At 41.1% G+C, this 21,876-nt stretch overlaps 1 protein-coding gene across 2 annotated transcripts in view; it reads right to left on the bottom strand.

Annotated features, from left to right (window-relative positions):
• Positions 1-2,369: 2,369 nt before the first annotated feature.
• Positions 2,370-21,876, bottom strand: part of Decr1 (2,4-dienoyl-CoA reductase 1) — a 33,814-nt gene continuing 14,307 nt past the window's right edge. The window contains exons 2-10 of one of the 2 annotated variants that reach the window (XM_031366552.1): positions 16,610-16,812; positions 14,823-14,880; positions 14,613-14,699; positions 13,510-13,657; positions 6,679-6,778; positions 4,909-4,981; positions 3,275-3,421; positions 2,647-2,709; positions 2,370-2,546 (exon numbers count right to left, since the gene is read on the bottom strand). In XM_031366552.1, the coding sequence (XP_031222412.1) occupies positions 2,487-2,546; positions 2,647-2,709; positions 3,275-3,421; positions 4,909-4,981; positions 6,679-6,778; positions 13,510-13,657; positions 14,613-14,699; positions 14,823-14,880; positions 16,610-16,812 (939 nt within the window). In that variant the 3' untranslated portion in view covers positions 2,370-2,486. The remainder of the gene's footprint in view (positions 2,547-2,646; positions 2,710-3,274; positions 3,422-4,908; positions 4,982-6,678; positions 6,779-13,509; positions 13,658-14,612; positions 14,700-14,822; positions 14,881-16,609; positions 16,813-21,876) is intronic. The other variant, XM_031366553.1, reaches the window with a different exon arrangement.

Below are 21,876 nucleotides of genomic sequence, written 5' to 3'. Positions count from 1 at the left end.
AGGGGGTAGGTCCAGCCCATGGGGGGGTGGCGGGGAGAAGGGGGTAGGTCCAGCCCATGTGAGGGGGGAGGCAAGGGGAACGGGGTAGGTCCAGCCCATGCTTGCTCTTCCTTGGTGGTTAAGTCTCTAGTAGCCCCCAACTGAGGAAGAACAAAGTTGGGTAGGTAAGAAGAGGAAGAGAATTTGAAAGGCCTTAGAGGGGAAGAATATGTTAAAATACATTTACACTTAAAAAATCATTTTAAATAATAAAATATGTAATTTTAAAAGAGAAAATAAAAAAGAAAATGGAAGCAAAAGAAAAAGGTGATGCCAAATTCTCACTCATGTGTTTTGTATTCTTAAAAGTTTACTCCATCTTACTTCACCCTAAGTAACTCCACGAGGAAGATATCATAATCTAGTATTTTGTTGAAGAAAATGGGGGCTGACGAAATGGCTGGGAGCATGTACTGCTCTTCTAGAGGACTCCAGTTCACCCACATGGGAGGCAGGTCACTCTCAACTACCTGGAACTTAACGCTGGATTTGATGCCTATCCTGCCTCCTCTGCGCACCCAAACACACGTGTGTAGACATGCATACATAAGTAAAAAACAAAGGAAAAAACAAGGAAGGAAAGAGATGATGAAACCTCCACAAGATTATACAACTGCTGAAAAGTTTTTAATGTTGAAGAAGTACTGACAAGTTTAAAGCAGAAGATGGAGGTAAGGGGAAGAAATCAATGTAATGTTCGGGGGTGGGGTAGGTGTTGGCACTAAGAGGATGTGCAGGAAAAGTCTTAGCAACTCAGACCAGACCAGCCACACCAGTGTACCAGGGACTCTCAAGAGCCTCATTCCAAACCCAGACGGTGATACTGTGGATGTGCTTGCTGAACAACAAACATCATTTATGGACATAATTACCTGTCGATGTACAGTTACCATACAGGTCTTACACATAACAAGCAGAAACTCTGCATTCTTGCATAGATCTACTCAGGAGGTAAGATAAAGGCTGCTTCCTTTTGTAGCACAGAGGACAACTGTGGTAGTCAGTCTAGTGAATGTGCTGTAAAATAGTTGTTCTGAAAGCCAAATGGACTTTTTAAAAGCACAAGCTCAATTCTAACTCTGGAGGCTTAAGACTGTGGCTTTCTTATTTGATTCTCAAGAGTAAAAGATTATAGCCCAAATAAAAAATATATATCAGTAAGATACAAACATATTTTATAGCTTTCATGATTCTCTACTTACAGAAATCTTTGAGTGTTCTCTCATATTACTATATTTGCTAACGTTGAAAGCAATGTAAATTACCCCTTCCCCAACATCTAAATCCCATGTGACACTTATCCCAATGTCTTCAATACAATTATTTTAGAACTCTGCCATTCCCACTAGTCAGTTTCAAGAGCCAAGTACTATTAGTTATTCTGTATCAAATAAAGCATCCAGTATAATGTATAATCTCCTAACATACTAAGGTTGAATTAATACAGAGCTATAAAGAAGATAATTCACAAATCTAAATGAAAACAGAATATACTGGGAAGTCGAGGTCCTTTGAAGTCAATATAGGTCCCCTTATTTCTAGGCCCCATTGCCTTAGGCACAGTGTGATGTGTCCTGCACAGGTTACCTCCTTCTATTTTACCAGATCCACAGAAGCCTGCTCCTGTTTCCATTTTCCACCTTTCCTCACACATTTCAGTACTATCAATGCTTTTACAACACACCCAACCTGAGGCATGACAGGCAGTGAATGGTTACTGGGGAAAGGGAGTCATAGACAGTCCTCAATGATACAGCCATTCAGTCAGCCCCCTTCCTGAAGGAAAAGACCTCCCTACCATGCCAATGGAAGGAACCCTAAAAGTATGAGGACACCGATATGGAGAGAGAAGGGGTTCCATGGGAGAGGAAGGAGATAAATGAGAACAAAGAGAGTGAGAAACAATTGAACCATTTATATACATGGTGGGGGTTGTGAAATATAATTCTAAATTACACACACACACACACACACACACACACACACCACGCACTGAGGCAGGGTGTGCACTTGAGGCAGGCACTTTGAAGAGTTGGTTCTATCCTACAGAGTGAGGCCTTGAGATTGAACTCAGTTCATCAGGCTTAGCTGCAAGCACCCTTACCTACAGAGCCATCTCACCAACACAAGAATAATTTAAAAAAAAAAAAAAACTTTTCCCCTTTTTGTTTTTCACATGTTTTAACTTACCCTTCAATCCAGAGTGGCCACCCACCCCTGACCTGGCACACTGTTTGCACATGGTGAATGTCGACCATTTGTTAGGGCTGAGGTGGAACTCAGAGGTAGAACACGAGCATACAGGACACGCTGGGTTTGATCCCCGGAACTACACAAATCATCAGAGCAAACAATTTATTAACCCTGAAGACAAGCCAAAGGCCACGGTCCATCTGTACCGCTCTAGTCCCTAATTTTAGTGTGTACCAGATGAAGCCAGGACCATCTTAGGAGCCTTTTGTCTTCCTGATGAGCCCTTCAATTATGTCCCACTCCTCCTTGGTGACCTGATGGAAGGAAATAAAGTCAGTTTAACTCGGTCTGCTCAAGGTTTAAATAAGCCCAGCACCCTATCCTGTAACAGTGCATGAACCAAAAGACAATTACCTTCTTTAGAGAGTTGAATTCGCCTGACAGAAACACTTCCTCTCCGCCGTCAAATCGAATGACCTGAAAAAAAACACCACAAACCCTTCACTCCTTTTGAAAAGTCTCTAAGCCATTACCCATCTTCATATCCCAACTGAATGTAACCTCCTCTGTAGTCTCAATCAAAGCTCAAATTTCAAAAGATAAAATTGAGATACAATCTGAACTTATTCTGCTTAGAATGCTCTTTTCCAACAAAATTCTACCCAATTTAAAGATCATCTTTAAGCCGGGTAGTGGTGGCGCACACCTTTAATCCCAGCACTTGGGAGGCAGAGACAGGCGGATTTCTGGGTTTGAGGCCAGCCTGGTCTACAGAGTGAGTTCCAGGACAGCCAGGGCTACACAGAGAAACCCTGTCTCGAAAAACCAAAAAGATCTTCTTTAAACAATGTCTACAAGGCAACTTACACTTAATAAAATTAATTTGTCAAGGAATAAATGTTTAGGATGAGTAATGTATAAGTATTTTATATTGCTTGCGACTAAGTATTTTTAAATCCTACCCATATTCAGCATTATTAGGATCAACTCCAAAATAGGGCTCTCCTACCCCCCCAAAAAGCGAAGACACAGCAATGCTTACTGCCCCATTAATCCAAGAGGCATAATCACTACAAAGGAAAGTGGCCAGATTTGCAAGTTCCTCCACAGTTCCCAGCCGACCACAGGGGATTCTCTCAATCATTTCTTTCTCAAATCTTCCAGTCGGGTCCAAACGGCTAAAGGCACCCTTACCAACAAAAGAGAAAAGTTAAGTTAGTGTGTCTGTATGTATGCATGATCAGGTGTGTACACATGAATGTGTCTTATTTCTCAATTTTACATAAAATACACCTGTACTCTAGCATGCTGCTCACAGCTTAGATGTTGTAAAAAAGACTGTCACCAAAATTTTTCACATTCACTGTCAGCCAAAACAGGTCATTTCCCCTTAACCTACCCTTGAAAAGGAAAAAGGGTCTACCAAGAATGTAAACTTGTTACCTTAGTTTTTAATTTCCTACCTCAGCAAGTCATTATAAAAAAAAAAAAATCAATTGCGCAAGCAGTACACCCAAAAGAGCTCTGAGATCACATTGAATGGGCGAGGTAGTGAGTTGTTATTGGATTCAGTAAACACAGAAAAGCAATTCAAGTGTGAGATGTTTAGGAGAAGTTACATTCTCTTTTTCTTTAAAAATAAAAACAGAAAAGATAAACCAAGGGCCATTAACTCCAAGTGTCCATTGAGAATGAGGGAGCAGGGATCCCTCAGCACAGCAAGGACACAGCAAGGTGAGGTCAACGCTGGCCAGTGTCTGGGGCTGTGATGTACAGACACAGCAAGGTGAGGTCAACGCTGGCCAGTGTCTGGGGCTGTGATGTACAGACACAGCAAGGTGAGGTCAACGCTGGCCAGTGTCTGGGGCTGTGATGGACGGACACAGCAAGGTGAGGTCAACGCTGGCCAGTGTCTGGGGCTGCGATGTATGGACACAGCAAGGTGAGGTCAATACTTGCAGACTCCTAAAATGAGGGTCCCTAGCATAGGTGAGGGCTCGCCCTGGAGGTGCTGCATGAACCTGCAGTTCTCCCAAGGCAGCAGAGACTGACAGCAGCAGCTGGGGCAACCTTCATGCCATCAGACCTTGTCAGGAAAGTTCTGGGCTTCAGCTTCCTCTTTCTCTCTTTAAAATAATGGTTGGGAACAACCCATAACCCCACTTCTCCACTACACACTCCTTCCTGGGAGACTCCGACATAAATGTTCTAGATCTTTTCCAATACCTTTGCGTATAATGAGCACTCAAAAAATACAAGGTAGGGGCTGAAGAGATGGCTAGCAGTTATGAGCACGTGTTGTTCTTCCAGAGGATCACGTTCAATTCCTAGCACCTACATGGTGGGTGGTTCACAGCCATCCCTATCTCCCATACACATAAAATACATTTTTAAATAGGCAAAAACATGGAAGAAATGCAGGGCAGTAACATATTTATGGTTAACAGAAATTAATCACTAAAATGTCAAAACTGACAATGCATGTATCTGGGTATCTGAGGATGCTGGCCACATTCTCAGTACTTACACCGGATAACTGCCAAGACTCTCTCCCTACAACAAGGGTTTCCGATCCAGGCACCCCTGAAAAGCACCACACAGCGATGAGGATGCACAGCCATCACTGTTTCATTCCCTAATCCCTCACAATGTTATAATATGCCAAATAAAACTTACTTTGGTTTTGATAGGCCCTGGCTGAATTATGTTGAAACGCATTCCATATCTACCCCATTCAGCTGCAAGTGACCTAAAAATTAAAAGAGATACTGAAAAGTAAAGTACACAAAGTGCATTCTAAAACGGTGTAGTTGTGTGTCCAAGCATGAGTAACCAGGGTTCTCTACACATTCCATGCCTCGCAGGAATCCCACACCATTAGGCAAGTGCTACTAACACTCCCTGTGTTACAAACTGAGGTGCAGGAAGATTAAGCCATTTTTCTTAATTTTATGTTGCTAATCTGTCAACCTCTGAGAGTCTAGGCCATGGTTGCATCTTTTCCTCCTCTATTACACAACTTAACACATTTGAGCGTCCTTAGTCACTCCAGCTACCATCTACAGTTTACAACAAGAAGTCTAATATGCCGGGCATAGTGACACACACCTGTAATCCCAGCTCTTAGGAGACACAGGTCGGTGGGTTTCTATGAGTTCAAAGCCAAGCAGGTTTACATGGGAACTTCAGGCTCATCCCCACCCCCCTCGGCAGTTGAAGCTCAGTCAGAAAGGTCATTACTTTCCCTTACAGCCTATGCTCTGGACCACAATGTCTGTAGGCACCGTCACAAGTACCTCAACTGAACAAGAGATGGATTACACAGCGAATTAAAATAGAAACACAGCCTTGTTTAACTAGGTTTTAACATAATAGTTGAACTGGGCTTCAAAGGAAATGAGACTCAAACAAAATCTTGAATGTCCTAAACAAACATACATTATTATGAGTGAGCATGGAACCTGTTGAGAAATGCACCTGACAGTCGACTTTTCAACATGATCATATTTTGTAGATTATACTAGCATGTTTCCTATGTGTGTATATTTGTACATATATGGACTTAACACAGTTGCAAAAGTAAAGTTACCTTAAAAGACACAAGGAATCCAAATAAGGAGATAAGGCAGGAAGGGAGGAAGCCAGAAAGAGCCAAAGCAGACATGTTAGCACAGTAGAGCCAACATGGAGCTAACAGCAATGCACTGAGATGTCTTACGTATGGGGGCTGGAGAGATGGCTCAGTGGTTAAGAAGGTCCTGAATTCAACTCCTAGCACCCACATCACAACTCACAACTACCTGATGCTGTCTTCTGGTGTACAAATGTACATGCAGACAAAGTACCCATATACATAAGTAAATCTTTAAAAAAAAAAAAAAAGATGTTTTATGGAGCCAGATATGATGGCACATGCCCTTACACCTAGCACTTGGGAGGCATAGGCAGGCAGATCTCTATGAGTTCGAGCCCAGCCTGGTCTACAGAGTGAGTTCCACAACAGCCAGGGGCTATGTAAGAAAAAAAAAAAACAGTTTAAACACCAGGGCGTCCAAAAATAGTGTTTTACGTAATGGCAAATTTGCATCCTTTTATCATGACCCAGTGAAAACAACAGTCTAGTCAGGCATGGGTTTGCAGTGCCTGTGAGAAACAGCATACTAGTTCCTCACAAGTGCAACTGATTTCAGTGCATAACTCAGTAAAACATTCCCTCCTGAGAGGTTTATAAAAGGAAAAGTTTTTAACATAATAATGACCTTAAAATACTGTAATTTTGCAGCAGATATAATTCAGTAAAAGAGTATCAATCAAAATCCAGGTTAGTAAAAGAAGTCCTGTGGCTCAGGAACACGCGATCAGACATAGCCTGTTCCAAAGCAGTCTTTCTCTTGACCAGAGAACTTTATCTATTTTCAGCAACACAATTAACTCAGTAGTGCTCACTTATTCATGGCTTCCACGCCTGATTTGGCTGAAGAACTTGGCATTACAAAGCCTGATCCACTCTCAGCATAGATGGTAGTGATGGCAAGAAATGCAGCTCCTGGAAAGTTAGAGGACATGGTGATCAGCATTGCAGCTACTTCAGTTCACACCCGAGAAACATGGCGGGCAAGAATGAGGTCCTGTGCAAAAAGGAATCACAAAATCTAGAGGGCCTATTCTTGATGTTAAGTTTACTAGCCTTCATCACTGAAAGAGTAATCTAAGAAAAGTGTGTCTTCTTGCTCCTAGTCTTTTTTTTTGGGGGGGGGGCAGGAAGGGACATGGTTTCTCTGTGTAGCCCTGGCTGTCCTGGAACTCACTCTGTAGACCAGGCTGGCCTCTAACTCAGAAATCTGCCTGCCTCTGCCTCACAAGTGCTGGGATTAAAGGCGTGTGCCACCACTGCCTGGCTTTGCTCCTAGTCTTAGTGTCTGTAGTGGTTTGAGTATTCTTGGCTCATGGGAAGTGGCATTATTAGGAGGTGTGGCCTTATTGGAAGAGATGTAGCCTTGATTGAGGAAGTGTGCCACTGTGGAGGTGGGGCTGTGAGGCCTTATCTCAAGTCTGGCCAGTGAAATCTAGAGCCTCCTCCCTTCTGTTGCCTGTAGATGGAGATGTAGAAATCTTGGCTCCTCCAGCACCATGTCTGCCTGTACTCTGCCATGCTTCCCACCATGATAATAGTTTGAACCTCTGAAACTGTAAGCCAGCAGCAAATGTTTTCCTTTATAAGAGTTGCCTTGGAGCTTGGCGGTGGTGGCGCATGCCTTTAATCACAGCACTTGTGAGGCAGAGGCAGGCGGATCTCTGAGTTTGAGGCCAGCCTGTTCTACAGAGTGAGTTCCAGGACAGCCAGGGCTACACAGAGAAACCCTATCTCGAAAAACAAAACAAAACAAAACAAAACAAAAAAAAGTTGCCTTGGTTTGGAGTCTCTTCACATCAATGAAACCCTAAGACACTGTTTTTGGAATGGCCAGTCTACACTGTTTGTGACTCTGTGCCTGACCTGTCAATACAAAGACCCAAATCTAAGAGACCCTTGGAATGCCATGGCCAAGAACTACTTCAATATAAAGAAGTCAGAATTAGGCAGAGGCAGGCGGATTTCTGAGTTTGAGGGCAGCCTGGTCTACAGAGTGAGTTCCAGGACAGCCAGGACTATACAGAGAAACCCTGTCTCAAAAAAACTGAAAAAAAAAAAAAAAAGGGAAGAAATCGGAATTAAATTACCAAGGAAGTCTACCTCTAGCCATGATGGGTTCTTATACATCACTATAACTGATGTATAAGACATATGGATACTGTCACCGCCAGCCACCTTACAGCAGGTAGAGAAGGAATGCCATCCTAAGACGATAAGCCTAGCACCATCTTAGAATTTCTGAATAAGGAGCAGCTCTGAGAAGGGATGTGCACAGGATCAGGGCTCAATTATTTTTCATAGAGTCTCCCTGAGTGTGGGCTATTATATACCTGAGGGTAAGTATCCACGGAATCTAGAAAAGGGCAACCGCCATCATAGCACTGAACTGGACGGTGTCTCCGAAGGCTCACAAAGGGCTGGGAGACAAAGTAAGCATCCTAACGAGCATCCAAAACCTTCAGTAGCCAGCTCAGAAGAATCATACGGAAGGGCTAAGGTAGACTTAAAGAAAAAGCTACTAGACCCACCTAGATAAACTTTAAAGGTGAGGTGTAAAATGATCATGTACTCAGAGTAACTGCTTCCTCATGTAAGACACAACACACTTCAAAGGAAAACTCAAACCCAGGCTTTGTGTTCACACTGAGTTAAAAACGTGGGGAAACCCAATTAATAAGAGTCAAAAAGTGACCAGCAGATACACTTAGCACAGAACGACCTTTGTAACAGTTTGATAGACTTGATAAAAGGTTTCAAAGAAAACCTGTTTAAGGAGTTCAGAGGAGGCCCTTATGTGAGCATCTGGGTAAAGGAGTGTTGCCAAGTCTGACAACCAGACTTCAACCCCTGGAACCTATGCAGTGGACAGAGAGAACTTGATTCTGAAAGCTGTCCTTTGACCTCACATGCTCACGGCAGAATACATCCAAACATACATGCACACATGTGCCTACTCAAACACAAATAAATAAATGAAATACTAAAAATAATTAAAAATACCAAAATAGAAATAAAACAACATCTATGGCAGAAAATGTAATATCTGACATTTTAAAATTAAAGGAATAAGTTGAACTGTGGAAGATCTTCAATGAGGACACAATAAAAACTACCCAATACAAAGGTCACAGGGAAAACAGTTAAAATCAAGCCAAAGACTAGAACATATGGGATATTCTAGCAAAATATATGCGTAACTAGAGATCTGTGGAAGGGAGAAATATAGACTGAAAAAAATCTAACTTGGTAGGGAAAAAAACCTATAAATTACAGTTGCTAGGAGGCAAATGCCAAGAGAGTTAAACAGAAGGCAGAACATGTAAAAACAAACAACAGGCCACCAGGAGAGGGCGGATAAAGTGACTTAGGTAGTTTCTTCACCCAGCCCTCACCTGGGGCCACAGGAAGACAGTGAGTGACACCTTTAGCATTCTGAATCAAAAATCTTGTCAACTCTGAATTCCAAAACCAACAAAAACAGTCCTGAAACTGAAGGTGCTGTCTTCTGATGCCCCAATGCAGAGAGTTCACGGTCGATAATCTGCATCAGCATGAAGTTAAAGACAGCCTTGAGGCTAAGTAAAGTTAATATTAGACAGACAGACATACAGATGGAAAGAGGGATGCCATATCAGAAATACGGACAAGCAGAAAGCATGTTCTCTAGTTGGTCAATTTCTTAAATTGAGTCTGTACAGTTAGAGTACAAAGCGGTACTGCACACAGCCACAGCATGTGTCTGGACCTAGCAGAGTCCCAGGAAACGGAAGGCACTAGAAGCTGGAAGAGTGCTCTGGGTTGTGAGAAACCATATTTTCTACTTCTTAAACAGATATAATACTAGATATGAAAAAAACTGTAAGTTTGGTGTTTTAAAAATATGATAAGGTATACTTATATGTTTTACAAAACACATTTTATTTACTATATATTGAAAAGTGAGGTATCGTGGTACACACCTATAAACCCCCCTTTCAAGGCGAGGCAAGAGCTGAAGGATAGCCTGGGCTACATAATAAAACACTGCCTCAAAACAACAGAAGGAAAGGAGGGACAAAGTGCATTAAACTTGAAGGAGCACAAGGAAAGCATTTTGAAGATCTTCCTCTCCTCCAGATCGTTAAGATTCTTATTGTAAGCCATGTCTGAGAAGAGAAACAACATGCAGCTCGGCCCCTCCGCCCATTGCTGTGCCAATCTCTACCCCGTGAGAAGCAAGAGTGCCCTTGAAGCTGGTGCCCTCATCTTCACTGGACAACAAGCCCATGGCATTCCTAATGGATCTCCTAGGTGTTGGACTGACTACATATTTTTGCTGAAGGATTACATGAATCCCCTAACCAACATCCAGGCTTATCCATACTGGCATGTTTGAGAGATCACAAGCACTTGAGACCCTCAACTGTTAATGCAGTACCAGCTTAGACACTCAGAACTCTGCGTCTCCAACCTAAGACCCAGAATGTCAGGTCACAGGCTGAACGAATAGGAAATGTGGAAGAACAGAAATGGGCCTCTATCTTTTAAAGAGTCTTAACCTAATACATTTATAATGAAGCCCATAGAATTTTAATCTAGTGTGAGGAGTAAAAATAGACTGAAGTCTGTGTTAAAATGAAAGACAATGAGAAGTGAGTCAGAAAACTAAGGATCCTGAGGATGAGAAAGAAAGAAAGAAAAGATAATGAAGCAAAGGAAGAAAGTATTGTGGAGACAGAAAGAAACAGAACCAAAAGTGAAGAGCCTACAAGAGATGGGAAAATAAATAGAGGCAAGATCAGAAATTAGAGAGAGCAAAAAAAGAAAAGAAAAAACAGAGAGAGAAAGAGAGGGGAGAGAGAGAGAGAGAGAGAGAGAGAGAGAGAGAGAGAGAGAGAAGACAAAGGACACAAAAAGGAACAGCAGGCAAGCAGAAAGTCAGCTGACAATCCCAACTCCCTTCTCAAGTCCATCTACCTTTCTGGGAAAAAAAAAATCACAGAAAAATGCAAATCAAAACAATCCTGGGATTCCACCTCAGACCAGTCAGAATGGCTAAAATCAAAATCTCAGATGACAGCAGATGCTGGCAAGGTTGTGGAGAAAGAGGAACACTCTATTGTTGGTGAGATTGCAGGCTGGTACAAGCACTCTGTAAATCAGTTTGGCGGTTCCTCAGAAAACTGGGCATAGTACTACCTGAGGACCCAGCTATACCACTCCTGGGCATATACCCAGAAGATGCTCCAACATGTAATAAGGAAGGACACATGCTCCACTATGTTCATTGCAGCCTTATTTATAATAGCCAGAAGCTGGAAAGAACCTAGATGTCCTTCAAGAGAGGAATGAATACAGAAAACGTGGTACAGTTATACAATGGAGTACTGCTCAGCTATTAAAACTATGAATTCTTGAAATTCTTAGGGAAATGGATGGAACTAGAAAATGTCATCCTGACTGAGGTAACCCAATCACAAAAGAACACACATGGTATGCACTCACTGATAAGTGGATATTAGCCCAAAAGCTCCAAATAACCGGGATGCAGTTCACAGACCACATAAAGCTCAATAAGAAGGAAGACCAAAGTGTGGGTACTTCAGTCCTTCTTAGGAGAAAAAAATACTCACAGGAGCAAATACGGAAATAAAGCGTAGAGCAGAGACTAAAAGAAAGGCCATCCAGAGACTATTCCACCTGGGGATTCATCCATATGAATCAGTTAACAAACCCTGAGACTACTGTGAATGCCAAGAAGTACATGCTGAAAGGAGCCTGATACGGCTGTCTCCTGGGAGACCCTGCCACAGCCTTATAAATACAGAGGCGGATGCTCAAAACAATGGTTATTGGACTGAGCTCCAGTCCCCAATGGAGGAGTTAGAGAAAGGACTGAAGGAACTGAATGGGTTTTCAACCCCACAGAAGGAACAACAGTATCAACCAATCAGAACCCCCAGAGCTCCCAGGGACTAAGCCATCAACCAAGGAGTACACATGGCTCCAACTGCATATGTAGCAGAGGATGGCCTTGTCATGCATCAATGGGAGGAGAGGTCCTTGGTCCTATGAAGCCTTGAAAGATGTCCCAGTGGAGGGCATCTTACAGTGGAGGGCAGGGAGGTGAGAGTGGGTGGGTGGATGGGTGGAGGAGCAAACACCCTCATAGAAGCAGGAGGAGGGAAGATGGGATTAGGGGTTTCCAGGAGATGGGGGAACCATCCGGGAAGGGGATAACATTTGAAATGTAAATAAAGAGAATATCAAATAAAAAAGAAAAAAATTCAGTAAGTAAAATAACAGTGCTACCAAAGTCCAGATCCAAATCTCAGCTCCTTAGCTTACAGTGGAGACATGGGTAAAGGATTATGCAGAGTGCTAGGGAAAGCAGGTTCCCATGCAAAGCTGTTTGTATTTTGATGCTAATTCTTCTTCCTCAAGAGAGGCTGTCCCATGAGGAAATATGAACTTTCATATTCCATAGGTTCAGGTGATTCCATATGAACCTTCTCCCCATTTTAACTGGTTAAATAAAGGCTTGAGCCTGTGATTGGGCAGTGGAAGGGAAAGGTGGGGCTGGAGGTTTTAGAGAAGGAGAAAGAGGAAGGAGGAGAGAGAGGAACAAGAAGAAAGAAGAGGTGGAAGGAAGATGGAGCAGAACCACATAGCCTGGAGGAACCACATATAAGAAGGGATCTCATAGATGTGGAGTAGAGTAGTGTAGTGGTATATCTGCCCAATCTAGGCGTGCAGCTTATAAGTACTATAACTAAGTTGTGTGTTCTTTACATGGGCTTATTAGGGTTGGAGATTTACCAAAACACCCTATCTATCGATCAATCTATCTACCTACCTACCTACCTATCTATCTATCTATCTATCTATCTATCTATCTATCTATCTCTTTCTCTGTGTATGTTAAGTATATATAAGGCATTACACATTTTTTATTTATATAGACATGGATCTTAATAAAGAAATTGGTTCAGTCATAACACAAATGTTCTAGTAATGTCCATTCAAATCTAGTCTCACCGTGGTGTTCTTGATCTCTCATGTGTTTGCAGTCTCCAAGATGTCACCTTCAAACAAACTATTCAACCCAGCTAAAACCCTTCCTCTCATAAGTTCTGCTGCTATTAGCTTTGAAACCGCTCCGCCCTTACCACCCACACCATCTTTCCATATGCCCAAAAGAAAACCCCATCAAACTTCCCAGTATCATAATGCAGTGAGGGATAGTTTACAGCACATCACCCTTCTTCACAAGGTAACTACAACGGACTCTGACTTCCTACTTTGTTGCGGGGGGGACTTTCCCAGGCATGCGACAAGCCAACTCCTCACAATTGTTTCCTATTTCCTCTGCTTTTCTCTATTCACATCGAATTCTTTATCATTCTCTAAACACATCTGTCCTTCCTCTCGACCAGGCCTCTATTGAGGTAAAAATAGATCGGAGTCTGTGTTAAAATGAAAGATAATAATGATTAGTGAGTCAGCCACAGGAAGAAGGAGTCGCTCCCATCTCTGAGTTTTCAAGTGCCCTTGAAGTGTGTTTACTAAGTCTTCTACCACAGCCTCTGGTAAACGGGGATCTTCATGATATGAGATGTACTAGTGCAGAGCCTGGCAAACACAGGAGGAATGAACAGACATACCTTTCTGTGCTTTGATTAGCTGCTTTCCAATTTCTAGTGTCACATAGGCTGTGCCATTGAGAACTATGTCAGTTATGGTCTTCCAACCATTGGGAGTCAGTCTCTCACTGGGAGAAATGAAGTTCCCTGCCGCGTTGTTTATCACCACCTGAAATAAACGAATCAAGCTGTCAGCAAGACCACGAGACTCCCTTGACTTTCATGTTTCTGGAGTCTGTAAAAACGACCTGTATTATCTCCCAGACTCAGAATTCCCAATCCTGTCTTTAAATTAGTGTAGACTACAGAGAAAAGGAAAGTAGGTAAGCTTACTTACCACGTAACTATACTTACTTTGAATAACCACAAGATGCCTTTGAGAGAGCTTTGCTGGTGCATACCTGTAATACCAGCATTTGGAAGGCAGAGGCAAGAGGACTGAGAAATAAAAGCCACCTGGGGTACATAGCCAGCTTGTGATACATGGAGAAGCAACCCTGTCACCCTCCACCCACAGACACAAACCATCAAAATAAAACTGCCTTTTAAGTTGTGCTATGCTTTATGTGTTTAATGAACTTCACAGGTGGCCTGGTTTCCCCACACCCAGGGAAGGATCTGCTTGGTCTGTAGCGGCTTCAGTGTTAGGGGTCTCTGAAATAGCTCTCAACAGAGGAAGGTGGTCTCTCACAAACGAGCCACATAACAGCAAAGTACTCATTACCTCTCAGGTCCAGGAAGCAGATGTGTGGCATTTCTGACAGTTTCCCTGGTTTGTGCCGTTCTCTTCCACTGAGAGACACTGAGAGTTATCAGGAAAAGCTAACCCAACCAATCACTGAAGCCAGCGAATGTGCTCTCGGGTAACTCCTCTTGTTCTTGTATAATCTCATTAAATAAAGTATAATCGAGTTTGGTCTGTAACTGTAAACCTGTTTTTTAAGTATTCCTGTAAGGTAATGGCATGGGAGTCCACCTAATCTTTTCTCTGCTTTAAAGAGAGCCGGCTTTTTTCCCACCCTGGCTCTTGCTCATTTCTGCAGCTCATTTCCTCTGTGCTTTGTGATGATGTTCTCAGAATCAAAGCCCTGTGCTTTGAAAGGCTGCAGCCTCCTTACACTTACATCAGGATGCCCCGCAACTTTGATCAGCTCTAGCACGGTGTTATGTACCATATCAGGATCTCGAACATCACACCGAATCGCATGAACCTGCAAAATGAGGAAGAAGAAAGAACTCAGCCATTCCAGGCTTCCTAAACCAAAACCACAAATAAACTATATAAATCAGTTATAATCTCCATATCAGATTTAAAGGGCTGCTGTTAAATATACCTTATTTCCAGTTTTAGAAGAAATCTCTTCTGCAGTAGCTTTCAAAACATCAATATTTCTAGAAATAAGCACAGGGAACTTCACATGAGTCCTAAAATGCTTTTATATTATATTTTTCTTTTTTTTATTCTCTAAGCTAAAGAACACAGACAATTGACAGTTTAAAAAACTTTTCTGTGAAAATATAAAATTTATACTGACTTGAAAATCATGGTGATTCATTTCATTTTTTAAAAGTTAAATTGAAATATATCTGTGTAGAGGAATTTTAATCCACCAATATGGCTGCTCTGGATCATAGTATGATCTGGCTGGAATACAGACACACTCTGAGTACACAACTTTAATCACAGACAATGATGTCTCATTGAGAGACAGACAAAGTGATAAATCAGAGAATGACTTGACAGGATGGGATATGCCCAGTTCTAATGAGAACAGCCCAGGAAGGAGAGGGGATCTAAGAGAGCAGTGCAGAGAGAGAGGGAGAGGAAGCAGTTTTTACTGGGACAGTTTTACAGAGGCAGATTGCAGAGAGAGCAGGCTAGACACAGGTGAAGACAGAATGAGCAAGAGAATGAGAAGGAGCCAGAAGATTAAACAGATTGCTAGTGTTAATTTGTGGCCAGGCAGAGCAATTCAGTGAGAAGATAAGCTAGATTGAATCAACTAGTTTGGAGAGGAGTTTGAGCCAAAACAGCTGAATTGAACCAACCAGCCAGAGTTCAGAAAGAGCTAGAAAGGATGAGCTTATTCAGCAGTAAGCCTCTGAGATGACAATTACATCAGGAGAATAAAGATTACTTTTACATACCTGAAATTAATTAATGAAATTAGTTGCTTTTATATAGCATTATCTACATATCAAATTACTTAGGAAGGGTTTGTTTTGTCTTAGAAACAAAAACTTATGTAATCAATGCTGTCTTCAACTCTCTATTTATTAGATAGTGTGACCCTGAATCCTTCATCCTCCTGCCTCTATCTCCCATGTGCTAGGGTTACAGGTATGTGCAACTACACTTGACTTACTTATTGATTTAAATTATTTCCTTCATTAGAATCATTATATTCATTCTTCAACCAAAAGAAATGTATTCCTGTTATAATATATATGGGCTTCAGGTTAAATGTATGAGTTTGGATAACTCTATGTGATCAGTCTTAAATCCTTGAAAGAAAACAAAACACAAACAAACCATGAATGTCAACTGTATAGCATTAAAGTAAAAACATTTTAAAATTCTTACACATCCCAACATTAAGAGCATAATAAACATTCTGTCCAATTTGCATTTGTAAATGACATACTACCAACTGTCACTGAGGTGACTACTTAGGCAAAAGTTTTAAAAAGGACCCAAAAATTCAAATTTCATAGATGGTACCAGGTTATGCTCACATAAGAACTTCTGCCTATGTGGCTTTATATTCATCACAATATGCATTTTCTGTTTCTTATCCAATGTAAAACAACCATAAGGCTTGCATCTGTTATTTCTGGTATGAGGTTAATTATTGATTAAATTAGTAAGAAGGAGTCCTCACTCCAACAGAAATCAAAACCACTTCAACAGAGTCCTTTTAAACTCTACCTTCATATTCAGAAAATGGAAACTGCAAACACCACCAGTTTCATAACCGCTACTATTTTTACAAAGCAAATTGCAACTGAATTTTTCCAAGGAGATTTATTTAATCTATCTACAGAATATTTTATGTAAGAAGCCCTGTTTTTAATTCTGTGACCCAGGTAGCTTCTTCACAGACTCTCAAGTGACAATTACCTGCTGGCTATCACACACTGAGCACCCAGGCTGGACAGGAAAGTTGTCATTGCCTTGCCAAGGCCAGTGCCTCCTCCAGTAATGAAAGCCACTTTTCCTTGGAAAGCATTAGGTGGTAGCATAGGCCTTAAAAGGGGCGGGAAGAATTTAGACTGTGGAGCATCAATGCTTTGATACAGAGTTTTCGTTCCAAAGCTGAAAAACTGAAAAGAAAAAAAAAATGAGTTGAGACCTGTACTCCTGCATATTTACAAAAGGAAAGACATCTAACTATCCATTATTGCATTTAAGATTTTTTTTCTGAATGATTAAATATACTAAGTGAGTAAGTAGTACAATGAGGTGGTTTAAAAAGCATGGGCCCCAGAGCTTAGGCAACACAGGATAGAAATTCCTCCACAGTCATTGAAGTCTTAAGTAAGTTCTTAAACTTCTTTGTGCTTCAGTTTCTTCATCTATAAAAATGAGACCAACACAAGCATCTCCGTGGGGCTTGTAAGGATTTCACATGTTGTAAAATAATAACTACAGAAATACTTAACCCAAGCAAGCAGTGCACAATGCAGAGTACTCTGTATAAATGGGAGTACTATCATTTGTAGGTGTTATGTTTACACTCAAGTTTAAAGAGTAATACAACTTGTGGGGCAATGGTGGTGTACACCTTTAATCCCAGCACTCAGCAGGAGGCAGAAGCAGGTCAGAGTTCGAGGTCTGCCTGGTCTACAAAGTTAAGTTCCATGACAGCCAGGGCTGCACTGAGAAACCCTGTCTCAAAAAGCCATAAAACATACTACTACTAATGATGATGATAATGATAATATGATACAATACAGTTGGGAGAGTAGTGCATACGCAGTGGAGGATCAGGCGTGCTAGGTCATCCGCAGACACATAGCAAGTTTGAGGTCAACATGGGTTCTGTGATATACTCTTTCTCAATTCTCAACTCACAAAACATAAAGCTTTTTTTTGTTTTTGTCTTTTAAAAGAATATTTGATCTAGGCAGTGATGGTGCATGCCTTTAATCCCAGCATTCACTTGGGAGGCCAGAGGCAGGCAGATCTCTGTTGAGTTCAAGGCCAGCCTGGTCTACAAAGCCAGCTCTAGAATAGCCCAGGGTACACAGAGAAACCCTGTCTTGGGCCAAAAAACAAACAAAAACAAAAACAAAAACAAAAAACGTATTTGAGCCAGGTGAGTGGCACACACCTGTGACTACAGCCGTTCAAGGGGCTGAGGCAGGAGGCTCACAAGTTCAAGGCCAAAGTGGGCCACATAACATAATCTATGAACAAAAGAATAATTTAGATGAAAATCTCATCTTGTCTTTGAATTACTGAAAACAATTGTGGTAGTTTGAATGAAAATGGCCCCAGAGGCTGGTAGGAACTGGCACTATTAGGAAGTGTGCTCTTGTTTCAGTAGGTGTGGCCTTATTGGAGGAAGTGTGTCACCCAGGCTTTGAGCTACACATCTGAACTATAAGCCAGCCCCAGTGAAACGTTTTCCTTTGTACGAGTTATGTGGTCACAACAGTAAAACAGAGTTGTGTCTTCGAAACAGTAAAAACCCTAAGACAACAATTATTTTTTTTAAAGATTTATTTATTATGCACTGTAGTGGTCTTTAGACACACCAGAAGAGGAAGTCAGATCTCATTATGGATGGTTGTGGGCCACCATGTGGTTGCTCGGATTTGAACTCAGGACCTTCAGAAGAGCAGTCAGTGCTCTTATCCCCTGAGCCATCTCACCAGCCGGAAAACAATTATTTTTAAACTCTTTATAGAGTTTATCAAATGCCTTTTTTAATGCCAAGAAAAAAAATTAGAGCAGGTAAAATGTTCTTGCTAACTTAAAATTAAGGGCTAATAATTCAAATTAACTTAAACATACTTCTTTTGCTTAGTTTTATATTTACAGTTTAAAAACTAATTACTCATGAAAAGTACTGTTATTCTCAAACATTTTGGTTATAAGAGCAAGCATCATGTGTGGAACAAAACACACAGTAAAAATCAATACTCATTTAGTGGTTACTATGGGCTACGATTATATACCAAGTCATGTGATCACCACAGCCATGTGCAACAGGAATTACTTTTGCCTCATTGTAAACTGAGGCTCAGAGGCATTATGAACATTGACACAGTTTCAGGATCAAATTTAGACATAAGCTGGCAAATTCTGGAGCCCACTTCTAAAACACCCTGACACACTGCCTCTGGTTACCTCTAAGTTCTTCTCAAGCTTCATTAATACACCAGGGACGGATATGACATTTCCCCCAAAGCATAGGTCATGGCTGCAAGACCAAAATTCTAGATCTATCATTACCTGCTAGAGTTTTTCTGTATGCTACATAACTGTCATCAGAGATCCACAGTATCTACAAATTACGCCCGAAGAAACGATTAGGATTGTGAGCAAAGACTTAAAAAAAAAATCTGTCCAACTGAATTTATACAAGACATCATTTCTTATACATGCAATAGCTTCTTAGTTACAAAAAGAAAAAAATGTTTAGGGGTGGGGATGTAGCTAATTGTCAGAGTACTGCATAGCAAGCATAAAGCCCTAGATTCAACGGCCAGCACTATACAGAAAAGTAGGTTCGGTAGGGCACTCTTGTAACCACAAGACCACAGACATACAGGCTTGGGAATGAAAAGTCCAGGGTCATCTTCAAATACATAGCAAGTCTCGATCAAGAAAAAAAAAATACAGTCAGAGCAAAGACAAGAAGAAAATAACAATAAGAAGTGAACTAGGTAGTGCTTGACCATGCTGTCTGTAGATAATGGCCATAATGCAAATTATGTTGTCATATTCATTTGCACACTAGGAAATTGAGACTCTAAGGGGCCAAATAACCTACTTTTAAAAATAGTAAGGAAGCTGGAGAGATTCCATCATTCCGCTCATCACTACCTGAAAGACCAGTTCTAGGCAATCTGACACCTTCTTCATGATAGGAAACACATATGGCATATCCTCACACAGGTGCATAAATAAAAATTTTAAAATAATAAGTTTGTAATAAATAATAATATGAAGTGAAGACTTGACTCAAATCCAAGATGTGTCTGGCTTCAGAGTCTCTCCTGTACTGGGTTATTAGCTCTAAGTGATGAGGTCATGAATATTTTTTCTTTTCTATTAGTTTTAAGTATCTTCAGAATCTACTGGGTAAGTATGATCTTATTTAACAATCAGGAGAAATCATCATCACCAAAGGTCAAGTTTTGAAAATCTGGTTATGTCTCATCTTCAGCATAATTGGATCATCATATTGACAACACTGGGCTTGCTCTCCGTCTCTCTCTCTCTCTCTCTCTCTCTCTCTCTCTCTCTCTCTCTCTCTCTCTCTCTCTCTCTTTCTCCCTCCTTCCCTCCCTCCCCCACTCTCTCTCTCTCTTTTTTTTTTTTGCCACGAAACAATAATACAAGTAACCTACAATCATTTTTTTTTTCTCCATAACCGGCAGATTTGCTTAAGACTTCCACCCGCCTCCACAGCCACTCCATTAAGATGATGAATCAGGAAATGTAAGCAAGTGGGCTGGTAAAGTTGTCACTATCTGGGGATAATGAGAAAAAAAGTACTGCAATCTTCCAAAGGCTCTGCCGTGAACTTTTATTTATTTGTATTTAATCTGTACAGAAATTTGAAGCTTTGTGAAAGATAATTAAGTATTTAAATAAGAACATTTAAATACATTTGAAAGCATTTTATCAGCCGTCTTAACAGACAGAGGAAGTATACAAACGTAAAAATACTATATTTGATAATAGAAACCCCTACTGTACTAATGAAGCATTGCTACCTGTCTTAGTAAGTTCATGTAATCTGATTGATTAATGATCTTACGAACTCCTTTCCTGCCACTGAGAGGGAAAACTCTGACTTGCTATTTTAATTGACACCATCCTCTGCTGACTGACCGCACATGTGTGTGTGAGCATGAATTCAGCCATCTCTTTGCCTGTTCACAAGCTGTCTATTAAGACTCGAGGACATGACCAGATCTCACAGGACCAGGTTGTGACCGTGCTTCATTCCACAAGGCGGGATCCTGAATAACCCAATGCTGCACCTGGCTGCTTCCTCGTTAGGAAAACCGGACGCAATGGAAATGGCCTTGCATGACCTTCAAATCTCACACTGTGGTTTTTCTACACATGGCTTATGTAGTCATGAATTGTGCTTTTTGTTGTTTTGTTTAATTGGAAATAATATCTTTCTCACCAGCACTGATTTCTTTGAAGACTTTCAGTGATCTGAACTTTTAGAAAACTTTCTAAAATCTTCCTATTTTGGAAATGCCACTGATTACGTGTTGAGCTCTAAATCTGCCTTAGGGGAATTGGCTCTCACCCCTTCCATCCCCTTACTCATCAGCCTCCCACTCCATACCAGGGCGTACCCTAAGGCTGATCACACTTATCTTCAAAATGGAAAGTCTGAAAGAATATTGTCTTTTTCAGGAGAGATTAAAAACCAAAGATGAGATTCATACCTAAATGATTTAAGGGTATTTTCTTAGCCTAAAATAATGATATTCTTAAGCTAAATGTGTATTATGAAGCTAGCACAAAGTCTTAAAACCTTGATTCAACATGAAGTTGTTGGGGAGAATTCACAGAAAACTCAGAATTCACGCTAAGACAACTGAGTAAGTACAACCCTGAAGCATGCCCACCTGAGGTAAGTTTTGCTGCCTGCCCAGCCTCTGATCATACAGACTGTATGCCCTATTCCTTCCGATGGCCTCCCCCATTTAAGGGAACTTTAGTGACCTAAGGTATTTGAGTGAAGAACCCTTGTCTAAACAAAACCCAAGAATCAGTACAAAAACATGGCGAGACAAGATTAGAGTTTTTGTAGAGGTCATTGTGTTATTTTGCTTCTTGTACCACAAGTAAGCTTTTGACATTTCCATATAAAGTAAATATCTTTTTGTTTTGGTTTGGTTTGCTTTGGTTTGCTTTGGTTTTTGGTTTTTTGATACAGGGTTTCTTTGTGTAGCCCTGGCTGTCCTGGAACTCACTCTGTAGACCAGGCTGGCCTCGAACTCAAAAACTCCGACTGCCTCTGCCTTCCAAGTGCTGGGATTAAAGGTGTGCACCACTACTGCCCAGTAATAAATATCTTTTTAAAATAGTATTTAAACATGCTACGTTTCTTTTTAAAAAAACAAACAAACAAACACTTGGGCTGGTGAGATGGCTCAGTTAAGAGCATCGACTGCTGTTCCAAAGGT

Source organism: Mastomys coucha, unplaced genomic scaffold (assembly GCF_008632895.1).
Source record: "Mastomys coucha isolate ucsf_1 unplaced genomic scaffold, UCSF_Mcou_1 pScaffold14, whole genome shotgun sequence".
Lineage (NCBI taxonomy): Eukaryota > Metazoa > Chordata > Mammalia > Rodentia > Muridae > Mastomys > Mastomys coucha.
The sequence above is the reverse complement of the archived record's forward strand: the minus strand, read 5'-3'. Positions and strand labels throughout refer to the sequence as shown.